The sequence below is a fragment of the Crotalus tigris genome, unplaced genomic scaffold (assembly GCF_016545835.1).
Source record: "Crotalus tigris isolate CLP2741 ecotype Arizona unplaced genomic scaffold, ASM1654583v1 scf7180000018371.15429387391:27106975, whole genome shotgun sequence".
Taxonomy (NCBI): Eukaryota; Metazoa; Chordata; class Lepidosauria; order Squamata; family Viperidae; genus Crotalus; species Crotalus tigris.
The window spans coordinates 8439731-8454928 of NW_024096970.1; the positions used below are offsets into that span (position 1 = coordinate 8439731).

General features: G+C 40.6%; 1 protein-coding gene across 1 annotated transcript; it reads left to right on the top strand.

Moving 5' to 3' along the window:
* Positions 1 to 263: 263 nt before the first annotated feature.
* Positions 264 to 5942, top strand: KCNK15 (potassium two pore domain channel subfamily K member 15). Its single transcript, XM_039351299.1, has 2 exons — positions 264 to 922; positions 4917 to 5942. Exons 1-2 carry the CDS (start codon positions 601 to 603, stop codon positions 5831 to 5833), a joined length of 1239 nt encoding a protein of 412 aa, XP_039207233.1. The 5' UTR covers positions 264 to 600; the 3' UTR covers positions 5834 to 5942.
* Positions 5943 to 15198: the final 9256 nt, after the last annotated feature.

Genomic DNA, 15198 nt, shown 5'->3' on the forward strand with positions numbered 1-15198 from the left:
CAGGACAAAAACTGGGCCTAATGACGTCATTCAAAGACCAAGTAAGCTGTGCAGTTTGCAATGAATAAAAGATGCCTACTTGGAAATAAATCCTACTGTGTTCCATAGGCTACGTGTGCCCGTGACCGCCTTCAAGGCGCTCAGGGTTCCAGCTAGGACAGCGCGGGTTCACAGCGAAGCTCCTTCGGCTCGCCGGGGTGCGGCCTCCGGTGGCGCAAGAGCTCCCGGCCCCGCCCTCCCGCCCCTCTTCCCACACCCGCAGCTGGAAAGGGGAGGCGTGGTGGCTCCTGCCTGCGCCTGGAGCGCTAGATTCTGGCTTCAACAAGCCGGAGATCGCCGCAAATACGAGCCGAACCACGGCGGAAGGCAGAATCGACCTCCCGGCTGAGAGCTGCTAGGGAAGCTGCTGATCCGAGGCAGGGCAGGCGGGACGGGAGGCGACCCGGGCTGCTGGCGGAAGCTGCCCACGGCAAGTCCGGGCTCTCGCTTCCATCTGGGCTCCCTCGCCCCGCAAAGCCCGCCCGGGGGTGGGCGAGGGGATGGCGGGCTGCGCGTAGGAGGGTCTGATCGGCTGCGCGGGGCCATGCGGCGCCCCGGCTGATGCTGCCTCCCTGGGGCGGCCGCCTGCTCGCCATGAAGCGGCAGAACCTCCGCACGGTCTCGCTGATCGTCTGCGTTTTCTCCTATTTGCTGGTGGGTGCCGCCGTCTTCGATGCGCTCGAATCCGAGGCCGAGATCGGCCACAAGCGCCTCCTGGAGCAGAAGCGCAGCGACCTCCGAAGGAAGTACCGCTTCTCGGCGGAAGACTACCGGGAGTTTGAGCGACTGGTCCTGCGGGCCGAGCCCGAGCCTCATAGAGCCGGCCGTCAGTGGAGGTTCGCCGGCTCGTTTTACTTTGCCATCACGGTAATCACCACCATCGGTGAGTGCGCGACTCTCGGCGCCCAGCGTCCGTTTTCCCTTTGGCCACGAGGCGGCAAGGACGACCCTCCCTTCCCCCCGCCCCATCACCACCCCTTGTCGCCCTTCCAAGAAGCCACCTGGGGGTGCGCCCGGCTCTCCTCCGCGTCTCCGGCCGTAGGGGTGGCATGGGGCGTCCTGAGGCATCCATTCTAGGCTGAACCCGAGCTTTGTGCGCAAGGTCTTAAAAGATGTGGCCGTTTAGGGGAGTTGGCATTTGCATGTAGTAAGGACATTAGTGGAGAGAGTTTACCTCCCTTCAGGTGAGCGTCTAACGCTTCTCAGTGGACCCAGTGCCCATGAAGTCAGAAGAAACTGATGACCCTAGTCACTGTGATGGGGTTTCCTGCAGCTTCTCTTATCTTCTCTTATGCCAGCCTTCCGCAAGGTCTTGCTCATCTTGGTAGCTTGGTGGTCTCAAGAGGCTTTGGGGCTTACAAGCTGAGGAATTCACAGTTGACTTCTGGACCACCAGGAATCAACTGTTGCAGCCATCAGTCAGGTGTGAGCTTTCCTCAGCTTCCCCAACAAGCCTACATTTCAAGTTTAATTTTAGCTTGAAATTAACTACAGAACGTATGAGATAACTATTATGAAAAGCATTTCTGAATATGTACAGGGTGCTTTGTCTGCTTGATCACAATCCACTTTCCACATGGAACTGGGATCATTTAAAAAAGGAAAAGGAAAAGGACTGTACTTCCAAGGCCGGCTCAAGATGTGAATACTGCTCACTGGATCAGTGCCAGTTTAGTGTACTCATACTGGTTCACAGTTTTCAAGAAAATTGGGATGCATAAGCTCTTTATCTCATGAGCTTTCAATGTGAATTATTGCCATCTCACTTCAGATCTTCTAATGATAATTTGGAACTTTTGCAATCTTATATGCTGTAATGTAACTGGCCACCCATCCCCAATTGATCTGGAAAAGTAAATTGTAAGCAAAGTTCATATTAGGACCATCCTTGCCACTTAAAAGCTGATGATCTGGTCCCTGCAGCCATTACTGCTGCCTGATCCAATCCTAAGAGGGAAAAAGGGGCACTGGAAGTAGTGACACAGCCTAGGGTTAGAAATAGCCACTCTGTGGTTCATTTATATAAAGGTGTACTGGCAGTCTTCCACATACAACCAGAATTGGGACCAGACTTTCTGTTGCTAAGCAGAAGTGAGTTGTTAAGTGAGTCATGCCTGATTTTATGACCTATTATGTGAATGACTGTAGTTATTAAGTGAATCATGAGGTTATTAAGCAAGTCTGATTTTCCAAATTGACTTGGCTTGTCAAGCCAGCTCGGAAGGTAGCAGATGGCAATCACATGACCTCAGGATGCTGCAGCGATTATAAATACATGCCACTTGCCAAGCACCCAAATTTCCTTCACATGATCATGTGGATGTTATAATAGTCATCAGTGCAAGGACCAATTATTAGCAACTTTTTCCAACACTATTGGGACTTTGAATGGTTGCTAAACCAATGGTTGTAAGTTGAGGACCACCTGTATATCCTATTCTATTTCAGGGGTTCCCAACCCCTGGTCCATGGACTGGCACTGGGCCACGGCATGCCAGCAACCGGGCTACAGAAACAAGCAAAGCCCCATCTGTGAGATGCAGGCAGCATGCGAAACTACACTCTCTTTGGTCCATAGAAAAACCTCTCTCCACGGAACCGGTCCATGGTGCCTCAAAGGTTGGGGACTGCTGTTCTATTGCATATGCAACTCTCATGGAGCATGATGCAAATTAAATCGCTTAAAGCAAGAGCAATATTCTCTCTGCTGTTATTAAGCTGGGCCTATGGATGTATTTAAGGACAGAATATATATATATATATATATATATATATATATATATATATATATATATATATATATATATATATATATTGGGGCACTTATTTCTGCCCTGTGTTTCCCCAACATTTTGGAGAACTGGTAGTGATTGTTTCTCCCAGCATCCATAGAGCAAATGGGTTTCAAATATTAAAAATTACACATTAATTGCTAATTATACTGTTTAGGATATTTTTGTTTTCCCAATTCCCACTGCCGAAATTAGTGAGTTTGAATTTTGGTTTTTAAAAAAGGGTATTTGACAATATTTGACTGAAAGAAAAAATAAGTATTTCTCCATAACCAGAATCCCCTCTTCCCACAATGATATAAATATTTGTATGATTTCCATCTATGGTGATATATTCATGTATCTTTAACTGTCTCTTCTTTGGAAAAGAATTGTTGACATCATTGTTTATATACAGGATAAGAGGACAAGAATGAATGGGAAAGAATCCATGCAAAGTTATTTCTGCCAAACCTTGCAGAAAGCAAGTTGGCATGTCTGGTTTGCATGTGACTCTATCCTAAGAGCACCTTCTCTTCCACTTACGTTTCTCAGCATCCAATTTTTGATCCCCACTTTCTTTATCTTGTCGTGCCAATGTTGTCTTTACTTCTCAGGAAACCCGGACTTGGGAATAGGGCTGCTTATAGTTTGGTTAAATAATGACATAGATAGAAGAAAAGATGGGCATTTTTCTCTGTGGAGGGATATAAGACATGGAGCACTGAGTGAGGTTTTTAATATTTGTTGGTTTTTAATATTTTCACAGATAATGTAGCGATCGGGATGGGCAGTAGATGATGCTCATTGAGGGTGGGGGGAGGGATTACACAGAGTTCTCCAAACATGTTTCCAAACTGAATGGATAAGCAGTAAAATGTAGATGTAGGTTATGATAAAATATTTATTTTATATATGCATGACTTTGACCAGCTAGGAAAAGTGCAACAGTGAGGCTAGTGTACTCAAAGAAAACATTGATCTGGCGTTTGGCAACTGTGAAAAAAAGATAATGGTGTAGCACAATTCATTAGGAAAGGGACTGAAAAGAAAAAAAAATCCATCATTTTATAATGCCTTTAAACAAATCTAAAGAGGAATGAAATTTGAAATGTTTATTTATCTGTCTACCCACTACAGCCAATAATAATAATAATAATAATAGAAAATTGGGAAAGATTTAGAAAAATAACAAGCAAAATAATAGATACTGTTAATGCTTAAAGTAAACCAGGTCTGTAAGTTTAGAGTGGAAATTCATAGTTCAGCTTTGCCAATAAGTCTACAAAAACAGGTACCTGACAAATATTTACTAGCTTTCTGTCCATACAATTTAATGCCTGGAACTAATTCACATTACACTCAATAAATGGGTGTGTACGAGCAAGCTGGAGTTGTTGCGTGTAGGCATCTTTGCTTCTAAATTTACTGGAGTAGTGGGCTTTTAGTGAACTGGCTACTCAAGAAGGGTATTGGATAGCGAAGACAAGAAAATTTTTCCAATGGTTCTCAAACTTGGCATTGAACATAACAAATTTCACTTTCCCCTCTTGAATAACTCCACTCACTAACTGTTCTTGGGGATTTTAACAGTGATCAAGTTTGGAAAAATGGAACAAAGTTGTATAATGCTGAGAACTTCCATCATGGACATCTTCAGGAGCAAATATTTTTAATTCTTGGAAAGGGTTATCAGTAATCTCTAGTTTGAACTTGGAAGCCTTGTTCTACTACTTATTATGGGTTAACACCAGGTTTTCTTCAGATATCAACATATGTTGGGCCAATAAATTAGTGCTTGTGTTTTTCTAAGGTGTCATATCATTTCATGTTTGCATTTCCTCTCATCATCCTTAAATATCTGATCCTTCAATGCATATGATGTTTCATCATCTTCTCTTTGTGTCATACTGTAAAAGGCTGTTTTGTATCCTAGAAGAATATGTAGTTCTTGAGACTGACATTACATGTCACCCACACAGAGGAAGGCAGTTACCTGATATTTGCATTAGTAAGCTAGTTCTTGAAATAGGGTGGACTGTGATTTTGTTTCTTTTTAAATTTTTAATATGAGTTTCCTCTTTTTATTTCCTTGTTTTGCTGCAGGTTATGGGCATGCAGCTCCTGGGACAGATGCTGGCAAAGTGTTTTGCATGTTCTATGCAATCCTTGGTATCCCACTCACACTGGTTATGTTCCAGAGCCTTGGGGAGCGCATGAACATTCTTGTTCGGATGGTGCTAAAAAAAATAAAGCAGTGCCTGGGAATGAGGCAGACAACAGTCTCCATGAAAAATATGGTTGTGGTTGGTTTTCTCTCATGTATGGGGACATTAGGCATTGGGGCAGCTGCCTTTTCCTATTTTGAAGGCTGGACTTTCTTCCATGCCTTTTACTATTGCTTCATAACATTGACCACCATTGGATTTGGAGATTTTGTTGCCCTGCAGAAACATGAAGCTTTGCAGAAGAAGCCCCCCTATGTAGCATTCAGCTTTATGTATATCCTAGTGGGCTTGACAGTGATTGGGGCCTTTCTTAACTTAGTAGTCTTTAGATTTTTGATCATGAACTCAGAAGATGAGCGTCGGGATGAAGAAGAGAAGGCATCTTTAAGGAGAGCCAGAAATTACATCAACTTGAAACCCAGGGAAGATAGCAGAAGTACAAATGAGATCTTGCTCCCTGTAGAAGACAGGACCAGTCAGATGAACCTCATCCCATTGATCCATGATGATGCTGAGCGACAGAGGGGCAAATCCTTGGTTTCTACTACAAAAGTCCCTTCCTTTTGTACATGCCTATGTTACAGGCCGCGGATGAGCAGAAGCCCAGATCCTCCCCATCCTGAACCCTTCAACTGTCATACAAATCTGGTTTATTATAACTCAATTTCTTACAAAATCATGGAAGTCTCCCTGGGTGGTAAGGATCACACTGGCTTGTCTTCCCCTGGCAGTACTTTGTCATCTGATAGTCCCAGTTGCCGAGGGCATTCCAGAGTCCGGAGAAAGTCTATTTGAAAGCATACATGCTCTTTTGAACTTCTTTGTTTTTGTTTTAATTTTTACTCGGGCCTGTGTCCTGCTACTGAACATGCGTTTTGATGATAAATTGTGAATTGAATTGTCAGATAGTTGTGGAGTGCCCTCCTTTCTTTCCTCTCCCCTTTTCTCTGAAGGCACATTCTGAAATGGCTATCCATGTATATTGCCTTCCTGCCAAGCTCGTGAAATCCTGCCTGAGCAATGTCCTTTGAAAACTAATGCTGAATAGTGTCCTTTGAAAACTAATGCTGAATAGTAGTTTTCCCTTCTGCATATGTCACAACGTTTGCATTAGAAGCCAAGCGTACAATGGATTTAAGTTGTAAAGCCCCACAGTGCCTTGGAGTTGCCATAACATCTGTGGAGATGTCTAATTATTCCCTTGGGGGAAATATACAGATAGTACCCAGTTGCATCAAGACAGCCTGTAGGCTCAGCTTGTCTTGGTTTTGCTGAAGAAATCTACACCCTAAAAGAAACAATGTACAGATGTCAGGTTTGTAGACTCAGCATTCTTCAATAGAGTAAAGAATGGACACAAAGCTTGGGAGCACCTTCAAGTCTAACCGACTTTAATAAGGAATAAGCTTTGGGGCATAATAAAGTTGGTTAGTGTTGGAGGAATGACTAGACTTTGTATCTGTTTTACTGTCAAAGACAAATATGCTTCTTTATACCCCTGAACCACCTTCTGCTCTTCACTTGGGAAGAAAGGATTCTTTCTAGAAGTTTATTGTAAGAATCAAACACAAACAGAGTTCATTGTCCTTCCTGATAAAAATCTTCTCCTGATTATCCAAATCATCTTAATTTCTGCAGGTTATATTCAGGCTGGGATATATTGCTGTTGTTCAAGAATTGGGAACCAAGAATCCTTATGGGCTCTAGTTCAAATTACTCAACTTTAGTAGCTAAACCAGATTTACCTTGTGACTACAGGCAGACTTCGTTTAGCGACTGCCTCATTTAGTGACTGTTCACAGTAACAACAGTGATGAAAAAGTAACTTTACAAACAATCTATTTACCATCTTTGCCAGTCTGTAAGGCAAAGGAAAGCTGAACTAAGGTCATAAGCATAGTCACATAGTCACAGTTTCATTTAGCAACCATTTCACTTAACAACAGAGTTTTGATTGTAGTTGTGATCACTAAACAAGGACTACTCATACTTGTGACCCAGCGGGGCTTCTTTGTAATAGTTATTGTGGAGAAGTTCTGCTTTCTCACCACAAATGTCTTTGTCTACAGTAGTGCTGCACATCTTTAAACATCAAACATCAAAGGTTATTTGGGGGGATGTTGATAGGGAGATTCTTCCATTCAGATTTTTTTAGATTGATGTTTTAATTGCTCTCCCATTTGGCATTCTGGATTTGAAATTCTATTCAGAGATGAAGGTGGGTGGGCTTATTTTAAGGTCAATCAGCATTCACCAAAGCCTATCTCATCTGAAAATGATGCCTCAATTAAATGTATTTATTTGCATGTATTTACAAAGGTTTTAGGCCACTGAAAACAGCCATATAACTGTCCACCAGGTATGAATGATAATCTATAGTGTAATCACTCAGACTACACATCCATGTGCATTTCACTTCATTCTGGCTATAAATTTCTATATTTAGAAACTTATTTGCATACACAGTGGTGGGAAATAAAATTGTACAGTGATATCACTTTGAGGGTTGAAAACAGTATTCAGCAGGAGTGGGAAGAAAGACTATAAAAAGGCATTGTAGCTTTTTTAAACCATAAAGAAACACACTACCATTTTATATAGCCATCTTTCACAAACAGACAGGAGCCAATTAAAGGCATTGTTCAATCTGGAAATCATGAAACAGTTGCCTTCTACAACTGTTGCATGTTTCTAGCCCTTCTTTTTGTTATTTATATTCCAAGACTTCCAGTGTTGCTAGGATCTCACAATTGCCTTTCTCTCAGCTGATAAAACTGGACAAGGCACATAAGATAATATTGTTCATTGGGCTCTCTTTTGTTTACATTTGGTCTGCAATCCTTAGTGGCCTTTGCAAGAAAGGCAAACAGCCTGTGCTAACTATCAGAACACCTCTCCTGGTTCTCTGCAAATCCCAATCAGTGTTACATTTTTTTCCCCTCATTTCCCTTCCAGCTTAGAACAAATGGAACTTTTTCCCAACCATTCCTGCTGGGAATTGCAGGGATCAAATATCTGAGGAGCAACAGATTAAGGAAGAGCAGCTAGTTGTGATTCACAACTTCTGTTATTGCCAATTTCTTCCCAAGTCCCCTTTCTGTTGAGCTTTCAATCTGGTTTGATTAATATATGCAGATATTTGCTTATAAAAAATATTATTCCCATCTCTTGGCAAAGCTAGATCTTAAAAACATATACAAAGCACTCTTCCTGTCATCTCAGAAAACCCTAAACTACATTTCCTCATTAGGCAGCATCCCCCTAGACCAGTGGTTCTCAACCTTTTTAATGCCGCGACCCCCAACCGGTCGTAAGTCGAGGACTACCCAACCGGTCATAAGTCAAGGACTACCCAACTGGTCGTAAGTCGAGGACTTTCCCTGCCCGGGAATGCCACGCGTGCGTGGTGCCACCCCCTATACTGGCCAACGCGTAGCTGGCAAGCGGCAGAGATGGCGCAGGCAGACCACCGGCTGGGCCACCAACTGGCCCAGCCCAAGGGAGGTAAGGCCCCACCGGGCCCCACGCGTGCCAGCAACCCTCCCTGCGTCCGCCGGCCTCCCACCTCCCACCCTGGTCCTCTTTTATTTACATTTTTAGTAGTTGCTCAGCAGGGAGGGGTGGAAACTTCCAGACAGCTCGCCTTCGCTGCAGACAACTTGCAGCACCATTTGCAGAATGGGACTTTTGGTGGGCTCAGTAGGGCAGAGACAGCCTGGACAATTCCTATTGGCTTTTGAAAGCCAATAGAATTAGACTCTATTCAAGAGAATCTATTCTATTGGCTTTCAAAAGCCAATAGAATAAAAGGGAGTAGCACAGCTAAGGAAAAGGGGGGAAAATGGCAGACTGCATTGTTTGACGACCCCTGTGAAATGGTCGTTTGACCCCAAATGGGGTCACAACCCACAGGTTGAGAACCACTGCCCTAGACTTTGGATTCAGGCCAATTCAGATATTCTCTGTCTCCTGCATTGATAGAATGTGTGCTGTGATTTTATGCTGACTCTTCCCCGTCTTCAGCATCTTTTCTATAATTGGGAAGGTCATTCCTGTGCAATAGAGTATTGGTTTATATTGTCTGAAACTGGAAATGTTAACTACAACACTGGGAGCGAAAAATGACACTTTTTCAGTTAGATAATTAAAATAGGCATACAGAAAAAGCAGCACTAATGTCTTAACATTGAGTTCCAGTCTTGAGTGTAATGACTAATTTGGCACAGTGGTTAATTACTTTTTAATTTAGTTTATTGTGCAGTAAATGCAGGAACTTCCACTCCTAAGGTGCCATGGGGATGCAATAGGACTTGCACATAAATACGTGGGCACAGGTTTTTCAGGCTTCCACAAGAAGCAGGCAGGCTCCTAAATTGCTTCAAACTAATTTGAATAATTATTGCAAATCAGGCTTAGGATGATGAATGAACCTAGTTATTTGTGGCTTATTCAATAGCCTATGGAGTGCTGGCTTAGTGTGACATATGAATCTTTGTTAATACTGGTACATAAATTGCTTTTCTTGAACAAAGTCCATTTGCCCATCTAGTCCAGAATAATCTAGCTGGTGATGAGGGAAATGTCCAGAGATTTTTTTAATCCATAATCTTTTTAGCTACAGTAGAGTCTTACATATATTCTTTTACATGCAAAGCAGGTATATTGCAGATGAGACATTCTTATTCCTTTCACAAGAAATATATTGCTACAGTATATTTATTGCTCGGCACTCTCCTATGGTTGCAATATAGACCTGTGAAGTGAGCTTATTTATAATATTAAGTCTCTTAGAGTATAATAACTGTTGAAAGGCATGCATGATGAGCATAACTTTTCCTTTTTAAAAAGCCCAATTTTGTTGCATATTGTATGGGAATGGTATGTGTTTCTATAAACACACATTGTCTTACTAATGAAGAAGTTGAAAGTCTTATTATGCAGTAGTTGGAAGCAGAGCATCTATGCTTGCCTGCCAATGATTTAATCTCAGGCTGTGCATCAGACACATGATTTGATTCTGGGCTTATTCTGATATTTTAGGGGGGGGGGAAATCCCCTTTTCTTGAATCAGAGATTATCTGCTTCAACTTTGGGCCTGATTTGTATCTCCTATCAATTAGCATGAGAGAAACCATAAATGGCTGCATCTTTTTCAACAGATGTATTTACTGTGAAAATCAATAAGTACATCTGAAGGAATGAAGCTGCCCAGTATATATATATAAAAAATGGATGCCAGAGTTTTAGATCAAGGCCCCTTTAATTATTTTTTTAATAACAGTAATGTTATTTTTGAAATTGGTTTAGCAACACTTACTTATTCAAATTTAGAGAGATGTTAATTTGATGGTGGGGAGGGAGAATTTATTAATCTCATTTATTGTTTAATGGGTAAAGTCACTATAGAAGCTTAAGGCAGGGAACTTGCAAATTACCAAACAAAAGGTGGTTTTGTTATTTTAACTTTTCTATGCTATAGTTACCAGGTGGTGGACAACATTAACATTATGCAGTTAATATAATAACCCACCTAAATAAATACAAAATTAACCTTATTAAAATCTAGAAAAAATGAAATTTAAATAACGTGGGTGCAGCAGCAGCACGAGACATCAAATGTCCAGGAAATGAAAAATTATTTCAATAAGTATCAATATTGAAAGTAAGTTTTATACTGATTTTAATGAATTTGTCCGGAAGATTCTGCTCAAACAATTGTTTTAATTTGGGTATGCTTTCTAAAAAGATATAAGTGCTCAGGTCCATTTTGTTACTACATATGGATGGTGCCTAAGCTTTTCCAGTGGTTCCTCATGTCTATCCAGAGGGACCAGCTTCATGAGAAAAGATATTCTGTATTCTTCCGTCAAATATTTCTGTACTTGCTCTAAGTAAAGAACTATTTCAAATTAAAGTGCGACTCTCTAGTCACTTTATTCCATTCTACAAGTGTGCACAAAATGGGGAAACTCTCATCCTGAACCATTTCAGTCCAGTTCAAAGTGGGGGGGGGGAACGGGGGTAGTCAAGGCTGGTTTCTCTTGGACACCAGAGATATATCCTCCAGCTTAATCTTCCCAGCACGTTCCTCCCTTCCTCTCTCCCCACTAACTGTTGATCTCAACTTTTTCTCCCTGCTGTCCAAACCATTCTGCTTGGACCAAAATATTCTCATTTTATTCTGTACACAGACAAGCTGTTCCTTACCCAGGATTTTTTTTTTTTTTACACATATCTATTTCTGGCTTTCTCCCTTTCCCCATCAGAGTGCTTTATTGAAAAAAAAATGAAACAATCAAGTTTTGCCAATAATGTCTCCACCTCCCCCCCCCCAGTCCTTTAAAACAGTGGTTTTCAACCTTGGCAACCTTAAAATCATATCTTAAAAATTGCCATGGTTGAGGAACTCTGCTCTATGACATCAAATTGAATATAAAACATATCTGATTCAAATTTTGTTTTTTCATAGGAATCTTGCTTTATTTTTCCTGTCATAGGCCAGGTAGCTGTTTTGACTAAGTCTATGCCTAAGTCTATGCCTTAGACCCTGACTAAAAGAAGAGGGAACAGGTTATAGGAAAGACCTTGGAGTCTCAAAGTGCATTTTCCAGAGTACAAATTGCTGAACTAAATAAACTTTCTGTCATATTGTAATTCTGATTCTCTTGCTCACTACAATGGGAACAAGAGATAATTATATCATGACTTTTAGAGTTTTGTTGAAATAATGATGTATTTAGAATAGCTGAGGGACCACCTGTTTTTTCCTATATTGGAGGCGTCTCTTGTTTAGGCCATAATACACCACCTAGTTTTCTTAATCTAATCAAATTAGCATGTCCTCATACCATTCTGAATCAGAAATCAGGCAATCATATTTTCATCTAATGGGAAGGGCAAAACAAACCATTTTGGGTAAATTGTTTGCAAGTGCTTTAAAAATCCACTTTTAATTCATCTTTAGTGTGCTAATAATTTATGAAGGAGTAAGTAGGTCAACATACTTGATAAGTTGCTAAAAATAGTAACTGCTACCGTGAATAGCACTGCTGCAATTAGTTGTGCAGGGATTTAAAAATACAAATTATCTTAAAATAAACTGTGATAATACATGCTATAATTATTCTGAGAGCTTTCCTTGTTTGGTGATCTCAAAATAGATTGGTATTTGCAGTTCTACCTTGAATTAATCCCCAAGAAGTGTGAGGTGGGTGGGTTGAACCAATTTGATTTTTTTATTTCTTGTGCTAAAATTTCATTTCTCCACTGACCTGCTTTAATGACATAATTATGAATGTTACTGGATAGTTAAAATTAAGTGTACTTTGAGATAGGCTTTCATATTTTCAGAAAATATGAAAATATTTTTTAGATGTTCAGATGACTAGACAATAGAAACGGATTCCCCATCTTTTAACTTGTTTTGTAAATTTACAAAGATTCATTTATAGCACCCATTTTTCAATGGACTAAAAATCTGGACTTTGTAAATGAATTCCTTACTGACCAGACTATGATACTGAGCCTGACCTCAACACCCTGGGAAGATTCTGGAAAACAAAATCAAGCAACGAATCAGCAAACACCTAGAGGCAAACTAAGTCATTGCCAAAAGCCAACATGGGTTTGTCAAAAACAGATCATGCCAGACAAATCTTACTGCATTCTTTGACCAGGTGACCAAATTAATGGACCAGAGGAATGCTGTGGATATAATTTATTTGGACTTCAGTAAGGCATTTGATAAAGTAGACCACAACCTACTACTTGATAAGATAGAAACATGTGGGTTAGACAGCATCACCACCAGATGGATTTGTAGCTGGTTGACCTGCCCTACTCAGCATGTGGTTCTCAATGGAACTGCATCTACATGGAGGGAAGTATGTAGTGGGATGCCCCAGGGCTCTGTTCTGGGCCCAGTGCTCTTCAACATCTTCATCAATGATTTGAATGAGGGGATAGATGGGGAACTCATCAAATTTGCAGATGAAACCAAGCTGGTAGGAATAGCCAACACTCCAGTAAATAGGCTTAAGATACAGAAGGATCTCGACAGACTTGAACATTGGACGCTATCTAACAAAATGAAATTCAATGGTGAAAAAAGTAAGGTTTTACATTTAGGCAAGAAAACCTTGCTCAATAGTAGTAAATGTGAGAGGGATCTCAGAGTCCTAGTGGACAATCACTTAAATATGAGCCAGCAGTATGCTGCAGCTGCCAAAAAAGCCAACTCAGTGCTAGGCTGCACTAACAGAGGGATAGAATCAAGATCATGAGATGTGTTAATATCACTTTACAACACCATGGTAAGGCCATACTTGGAATGATGCATCCAGGTTTGGTCACCACAATGTAAAAAAGACGTTGAGACTCTAGAAAGAGTACAGAGAAGAGCAACAAAGTTGATTAGGGGACTGGAGGCTAAAACATATAAGGAACAGTTGCTGGAATTGGATTTGTCTAGTCTTATGAAGAGAAGGATTAGGGGTGACATGATAGCAGGGTTCTAATATTTGAGGAGCTGTCACAAGGAAGAGAGGGTCCACCTATTCTCCAAAGCACCTGAAGGCAGGACAAGAAGCAACAGATGGAAATTAATCAAAGTGAGAAGGCAACCTAGAACTAAGGAGAAATTTCCTGACAGAACAATTAATCAGTGGAACAACCTGCCTCCAGAAGTTGTGAATGCTCCAACACTGGAAGTTTTTTAAAAAGAGACTGGACAATCGTTGTCTAAAATGGTATAGGGTTTCCTGCCTGAGCAGGGGATTGGACTACTAGAAGACCTCCAAGGTCCCTTCCAACTCTATTATTATTATTATTATTATTGTTGTTGTTGTTGTTGTTGTTGTTGTTGTTGTTGTTATTATTATTATTATTATTATTATTATTATTATTAGTGTCGTTGTTGTCCTTTATTGAAATATTTAGTTAAATTCCCTATGCTTATAGATATGCATGAGATTATTTAAGATTTTTTTCTCCTTTTTCTATTGTTTCCACTATTTTAAATAAAAAGGGGGGGGGGGAACACAACTATACTACAGCAAGATTGTAAAAGTTCAGAAAACCGCTATGTGGGAATCATGAGAATATTCTTTGCTATCATCCAGTGTTTGTCCAGATGCTTGCAGTACAGATGTAAGCTCATATTATACATAGTAAGAAATATTGGAATAGAAATTCCATTTTTGATTACATTCCTCCAATTCCCTAAAATAAGGAGAACTATTTATGGGTATGATATACAGGTAGTCTTTGACTTACAACAGTTCATTTAGTGACCATTCAAAATTACAATGGCACTAAAAAAAGTGACTAATGATGACCATTTTTCACACAATCATTGCAGCATCCCCATTGTCATGTGATCAAATTTCAGATGTTTTGCAACTGGTTCATATTTATGACGGTTACAGTGACCTGGGGTCAGGTGATCAGCTTTTGTAACCTTCTGACAAGCAAAGTCAATGGGGAACCCAGATTCACTTAATAATTTAACAACTGTAGTGATTCACTTAATAGCTGTAGCAAGAAAGGTCGTAAAATTGGGTGGAATTTATTTAACAAATGTTTCACTTAGCAACATAAATTTTGAGCTGAATTGTAGTAGTAAGTCGAGGACTACCTGTATGATATCATGCCTATAAATCTTTATACTGGCATGGCATATGAAGGCTGCATGCAGTGTTCTTGTGGGAAGAAAATACTGTATTCTTAAGGAAAAACCAGTCAGGAAATACTTGAAAATAAGATTTATTATTTCACAGAAATGTCTGCCATCTTGTGGTCAACAGGCAGAACAACTAGAAAATAGAACAGAACAGAACAGAACAATAACAGAGTTGGAAGGGGCCTTTGAGGTGTACTATTCAACAACATCCTGTGATTCAGGATTTTGACAAGCTGGAAGATTTTTTTGACATGGTTGCAAAGCCAGCCCAAAGGACCTCTTAGGCTGGAGACCTCTCCTGATTTTCATCCATTAAAAAAATCACAAGACTGGCATTTGACTCAACTACTGGAAGTCTCTCTCTCTCTCTCTCTCTCTCTCTCTCTCTCTCTCTCTCTCTCTCTCTCTCACACACACACACACACACACACACACACAATGACCACTTCTTTTATTTCTTAGAGTCTGCCACCTCAGTAGA

What these genes read in the sequence shown, in the direction of transcription:
- KCNK15 (XM_039351299.1), top strand. Translation starts at nt 601, where the DNA reads ATGCTGCCTCCCTGGGGCGGCCGCCTGCTCGCCATGAAGCGGCAGAAC. An exon ending in CACGGTAATCACCACCATCG is followed by an intron (nt 923 to 4,916) that starts GTGAGTGCGCGA and finishes GTTTTGCTGCAG; the next exon opens with GTTATGGGCATGCAGCTCCT.